The sequence below is a fragment of the Centropristis striata genome, chromosome 1 (genome assembly GCF_030273125.1).
Source record: "Centropristis striata isolate RG_2023a ecotype Rhode Island chromosome 1, C.striata_1.0, whole genome shotgun sequence".
Classification (NCBI taxonomy): domain Eukaryota; kingdom Metazoa; phylum Chordata; class Actinopteri; order Perciformes; family Serranidae; genus Centropristis; species Centropristis striata.
In genome coordinates, this window is record NC_081517.1 from 44,087,518 (window position 1) to 44,093,973 (window position 6,456).

The 6,456-nt window shown below is 39.1% G+C and overlaps 1 protein-coding gene across 1 annotated transcript; it reads left to right on the forward strand.

Annotated features, from left to right (window-relative positions):
* The first annotated feature begins 1,001 nt into the window (after nt 1-1,001).
* On the forward strand, nt 1,002-6,136 carry LOC131973155 (asialoglycoprotein receptor 1-like). The gene is made up of 5 exons (XM_059335071.1): nt 1,002-1,203; nt 2,788-2,946; nt 3,820-4,128; nt 5,107-5,252; nt 5,964-6,136. Exons 1-5 carry the CDS (start codon nt 1,002-1,004, stop codon nt 6,066-6,068), a joined length of 921 nt encoding a protein of 306 aa, XP_059191054.1. The 3' UTR covers nt 6,069-6,136.
* The last annotated feature ends 320 nt before the right edge of the window (nt 6,137-6,456 follow it).

Genomic DNA, 6,456 nt, shown 5'->3' on the forward strand with positions numbered 1-6,456 from the left:
CGCCTTCGGAGGTAATAACAGAGGCGTTACCGTGGTGAGACTGTTTGAGGCGGGATCAATGTGAACCTGCAGAGCCAGCAAGGCCGAAAATACACGACATAATAGGACAGGAAGTGGACCGTTTCATCAGAAACGCCTCTCGAGTTTGACAGAAATCGAATCACGTTCAGTAAAATGCAGAACAACTTTGTTGCATCTGTAGAATCTACAGCAGGGGTCTCAAACTCAAATTACCTTTTAGTCATTTTGTGTCTTTTCTGGTCATTTTGGGTCTTTTTGTTTCTTTCTTTTTTGGTCATTTTGTGTCTTTTTGGTCATTTTGGGTCTTTTTTTAGTCATTTTGTGTCTTTTCTGGTCATTTTTTGTCTTTTTTTGGTGATGATTTCAAAGTTCTGGAAAAGTCCCATGTTGCATTGCGACACTCCCACATGTATTCTGATGCATTTCATTGGCCAAGAGACCGAAAATAGGTGGAAAAAACTACAAATACTACAAAATGACCTATATGGTTTACCGGTTTTAATGGTAGAAATGCAGTAATGCTTTCCCGTCTTAAATGTGTATTAACAAAATTTCACAAATACTTTCTGAACTTTTTTTCTCTCTTGTCCACTTGCTGTGATTGCTGGATGTTTCCCTCTTCAGTCACGTAGAGATCCATCAGTTGATCCGTGATGTCCAGCTGCAGGTTGGTCCTAAGGTCTGGAGTGAGGCCCTCTGGAATAATTGTGATGAACTGTTAGCGGATCACTTCCACAATTAAGCAGTTGGACACAAAGTAAACAAAAGGGTGAATGTACTGGCTTTTAGTTAATAATTCAACAATACAGAGATAATTGATGAGAGCTTCCATGTTCACTTCCCCTGTTTACTTCCCTGCAATTCAACTCATGTAGCCAAATTACCTCTACAGCATCATGATATTTAAATGTTAAATCACAGTGGGACTGGTCAGAGCACAACACAGTCATTCTGAGTGTTTTCAGCTGAAGTGAGAAAACATGTCTGAGGATATCTACGCCAAGCCAGACCTCACCAAGAAAGTTAGATTTCAGGCCGGTGAGAAGGAGGACGGAAACACAGACGACTGTGATGACATCGACAGTGTGAGGATTTATGACAACTGCTGGGCAGAAGAGAGCACGCCACAGGACAAAACACAGGACAAAACACAGGACAACACTACTGAGGACCAGCAGCAAAGTATAAATCTATCTGTCTGTCTGTCTGTCTGTCTGTCCGTGTCTCTCATATGTCCTACATACATCGAATATTGTTTTTATCGTGAGATTAGAGTTACTAACTAGAGATAAAAAAAAACATTTTTGATCCTATTGGATAGCTAAAACCAACTCTTAATTGTTAACTTCACTGTAAAAAAACAAAAAAAGCTGTTGTTTTTGTGGTAAAAAAAAAACGCAGCTGTAATTGCCAGAACTTAATATATATATATTTTAAAAATATATTACGGTAAAATTATATTAGCACTGTTGATTTCATGTTTAAGATTGCCATTTTATTCCATATCTTACCATTAAAAAAAAGAAGTTTTTTCATCAAAAGAAACGCTGTTCTGCCATATAATTGACAAGAAAAAACTTTAAAATTGCTGCATAAATTCAAGATTTTACCATTAAATATTACAGTATATTTCTGTTAGAGATGTGGTGTTTAGTACATTTAACAGTGAAAAAAAGTTGTTTTTTTAAATAAATGCAAAAATGATGGCTTGTATATACATTACAGTATATTTTTTGCTACAAATACAGTGCCAGTGTATTTTACAGTGGAGTAATTTATTTTATTTTTTTTAAATGTAAAAAAAATACAGTTTTGGCTGATATATACATTTACATTGTTACATTGTTACTGAAACTGAATTAACACATTTCTCATTTTACATTTTTTTACTGTCATGATTTATCAGTTTTTCACCGTAAAATCTACAGACATTTTTTTTACCGTGTTCTAACTAAGCAGAACAGCATATCTCCGTATTAAGTGTAAATTTTGAGCATGTATTTCTCTATGTTGTCCCTCAATGTCTTGGTGTCTTAATGTGGTTGTTTGTAGGAATTTTTGACAGTTTTTACCAAACTGACTGTTTGACATATTAGCATGAACCAAAAGTCACAAGATAAAGTAACACATTTATACGAGAGTATTAGTGTGCATGTGTGCATTGCATTAGAGTACAGGTCCAGTTCTGTTTGGCTCCAAAATGTATATTAACAAAATTCCACAAATATATTCAACAAATAAAATACTGAACTTTATCTCTCGTGTCCACCTCCAATTAAACAATACAGAGATAATTGATGGGCTGTGATCATAGCTTCAATGTTTACTTCCCCTGTTTACTTCCCTGTTATTAGAGCAGAAAAGAACGCAGAACAGAGTCATTCTGAGTGTTTTCAGCTGAAGTGAGAAAACATGTCTGAGCATACCTACATTGAGCCAGACCTCACCAAGAAAGTTAGATTTCAGGCAGGTGAGAAGGACAGAAACACAGACATCTATGAAGAAATCGACAGTGTGGGGATTTATAACAACTGCAGGGCGAATCAGGAGACAACGCTACTCGGGACCAGCAGCAAAGTATCTCTCTTTTTATATGTGTCTGTCTGTCTCATATATGGAATATTGTTTTGACCATGAGATTAGATGGATGAGTTACTCACAGGAGATTAAAAAAACACATTTTCCATACAGTAAGATAGCCGAAACCAACTCTTAATTGTTAACTTCTAACTAAGCAGAACAGCATATCTCCGTATTAAATGTAAATTTTGACTACAGCCTCTCTGATCAGCTGTTTATTTGTGTCTGCAGTCTCTTCAGTCAGTGTGAGTCCAGGAAAGAGGACTTGTCTGGGAGCTGCTGCAGTGTTTCTGGGGCTGCTGTGTCTTCTCCTCCTGGTGGCCCTCATTGTCCTGCTGGTCCTATGTGAGTTTTCTAAATTAATCTATTCTGACCGATGGTTGTGACACAGTAACCATATGCATATATGATGTAACCCCGGGATTCCACTGGATGCGTTACAAATCCGAAAGGGGTCCGTCCGCAACGGCTGCGTATCTCCGCAGTCCGTCAACACACACCGGATCCGTCTGTTTCCGAGCTGTTGCGTACAGCAGAGTCCCGAGGACGCACGAGATCTCGCAAATTCACGCGTAATCAATTGATATAACTGGAAGAGAATCAACATCTCCTCATTAATGACTGGAGACAAATCCAGCGACTCCGTCCTAACGAGCGATAACGAGGACCTCGTTAGTGGCAGTTAGCTACAGTTAGCTCTGTAGCAGTACAGTGTGTATGTGCTAACAGGCTAACAGTTAGCTCTGTAGCAGTACAGTGTGTATGTGCTGCTGCTGCAGGAGGTGTTCACTTAGCAACCTCTGTTTGTTTACAACAAGCACCGGAGTGAGCGGTGTGAAAAGACGAGTGAAAACCTCTAACCTGTTGACTTCAAGTCTGTCCCCGCCCATCATGACGTCTTCACGTTGTGAAATACGAGCTGCAGTGAACCCGAGGTATTTTGTTTTGAAAATATACCGGATGTTTTATTTTGTGTCTGTGCACGACTTCCTGTCCCGAACGATCTGCTCTGTGCCGAATTCATCCGCCGTGCTCCGTCGTCCGACAAAAATAGAAGCTCTGCGCAAGTGTTGCGAGGGCTGTCGGATGGCCATGCGTCGTCGGACTCATTACGCAGCGGATCTGCAGTCGGTGGAATCTCACACATTGATTATAATGGGTGGATCCAGGGGTAAGTGATCCTTGAGCTTTCCTCATGCTGGATCTTTGTTTTGTCAGTAATTCCACAAAGACACCAACTGACCAGAGAGAGAGAAGAAATGAGAAGCCTCAATCACAACTTGACCACCGAGAGAGAAGAAATGAAACGCCTCAACCACAACCTGACCAACGAGAGAGAAGAAATGAGAAGCCTCAATCACAACTTGACCACCGAGAGAGACGAAATGAGAAGCCTCAATCACAACTTGACCACCGAGAGAGACGAAATGAGAAGCCTCAATCACAACTTGACCACCGAGAGAGACGAAATGAAAAGCCTCAACCACAACCTGACCAGAGAGAGAGATGAACTACAAAAATATATTGGTGAGTAGAAAATATCATCATTTGAATCAAAGTAATACTTTGAAACATTTTGGAAATTAGACTTATTCTATGTGCAGTAAAGCTGGATCAGCAGCCAGTTAGCTTATCTTAGCACAAAGACTGGAAACAAGAGGAAACAGCTAGCCTGATGTAGATAGCCAGTGCGGTCCTGTTCAGACCAAACGAGGTGTAAGATGTTTTGAGTGAGCTTTAGAAGTGCTGGGAGGCATTTCTGCCTCCTTCAAACTGAGCTGTTCCTCCTGTTTTACAGTCTTTATGCTAATTTACGCTAACCTGCTGCTGGTGGTAGCTTCATTTTTACAAAGTGGGATCAATCTTCTCTTCTAACCCTCAGAATTACTACAAGGTTTCATTTTAAGCAACTTTTTAAACAGTATACTTTTTTAGCTAATTCAGATAGAAGGACAGATGGCTAAATGCTAACATATACTCCACAAGAACAGATACATTTGTTGAAGAACAAGTACAAAGTTATTTCTGGCCAGAACATTTCATACTTCATGAGAAACTCAAGTGCAGATCTCCTGTAGTCCTCATAGGGTCCACCCACTGCAGCACACATCAAATTCAAATTTCATATCGACTCTAGCGGAACAGGTGAGTGGACTTAAATATGTCCACTCACCTTACTATGTCCTTGTTATTTGTTTTCTGGTGTTAAAGATTAACATCAGAAATACATGTAAACACAGAAGCAAAACATGTGTTTTAGTAACTGAATAGGACACAAACATTTTCAGTTACTGTGATTTTGAAAAAAAAAGAATGTTCTGTTTAGGCACAATAGCCACTTTGTTAGGATTAAGTTTAGGGTTAGGGAAAGATCCAATGGGCCTTCAGAACAACCACATGACACCAATATTTCTGCCTGATGCTCTGTATTGTGTTTTGACTCCATGTCACAGTGTTGAATACAGTATTCTAACAAAAATAACATCTTTCTCTGCTGTTAAACAGAGACAACGTGCTGTCCTGACGAGTGGATGAAGTTTGCCAAGAGTTGTTATTGGATGTCCACCTCAGAGAAAGTCTGGTCTAACAGCAGAAGAGAGTGTGAAACTCGTGGTGGACACCTGGTGATCATATCGAGTCTAGAGGAACAGGTGAGTGACTGGATGTTTCTTTCTCTTGAACCTGATGACTTTTTATTTATTCTCTGTAAACATACTTCTAAAACGGTTGTAAATGTCATCAAAATACAAAACCTACTCCCCGTTATCAGACAAAGGACTTCAATATGTCCTTGTTATTTATGTTTTCTAATGTTAAAGATTTTCTTCGGAAATGAATGTAAACACAGGAGAAAAACATGTCTTGAGTAACTGAATAGGAAACAAACATTTTCAGCTTCTGGGATTTTTGAAAGAGGAAGAAATAAAACGGCATTTGGCCTTTTAAAAAAGATGGAAGTGGTAAAAAGGTTGGTGTAGCAAAGCAGGTTGAGTCTTCCTGAAATGTTCAAAGAAGAGGAAGAAGTCTACAAACACTCAATAACACAATATAAACAATGTGAGAGGAAGATTGTTTAAACTTTTAAAGCGTTTCCTACTCAGATGAGGTGTCTTCAGGTTTACATTTCTACAGTCAATAAAGAGTGATAAATAGGGGCGTCCCAGTGGCTCACACTGGTAGAGCGCGTACCATTAAGGCTGAGTCCTTGCTGCGGCGGAGCCGGGTTCGAATCCGGCCTGAGGTCCTTGTGCCGCCATCCCCCTTTCTATCTATTACTTTCAATAAAGCATGAAAAATGCCAAAAAAATAATCATTTAAAAATGATGAGCGATAAAGAACTAATTATAATCTTTGAAATCTAGGAATTCATCAGCTCATTTAACCAGAATGTCTGGATTGGTCTGACTGATGAAGAGAGTGAAGACAACTGGAAATGGGTCGATGGATCAGCAGCTTCCACAACGTAAGACATTTTCTATTTATTATTTATTGACCGTCACTGTGTTACATTCATAATGTGTCATAACAGGCAAACAAACAGTGACTACAGACTTCAATTGATTATTAATTAATTAATTGATTCAAAAGTTCTGGCCACAGTGAAATGATGTTTTGGAGGATCCAAGATGTGACTCAAATCAAACACCTGAGCTTCCTGTGTTTGTTTATATATTTTGTATATATATAATAATAGTGTTTGTTCATCTATAGGTACTGGAGAAGAGGCCAGCCTGACAATGGTAACGGTTGGTATACAAATGAAGACTGTGTTGAGCTTGTAGGTTGGGATTCTGCAACAGCAAACTGGAATGATTTGCCATGTGGTGAAGAATTACACTTTATCTGTCAGATAAT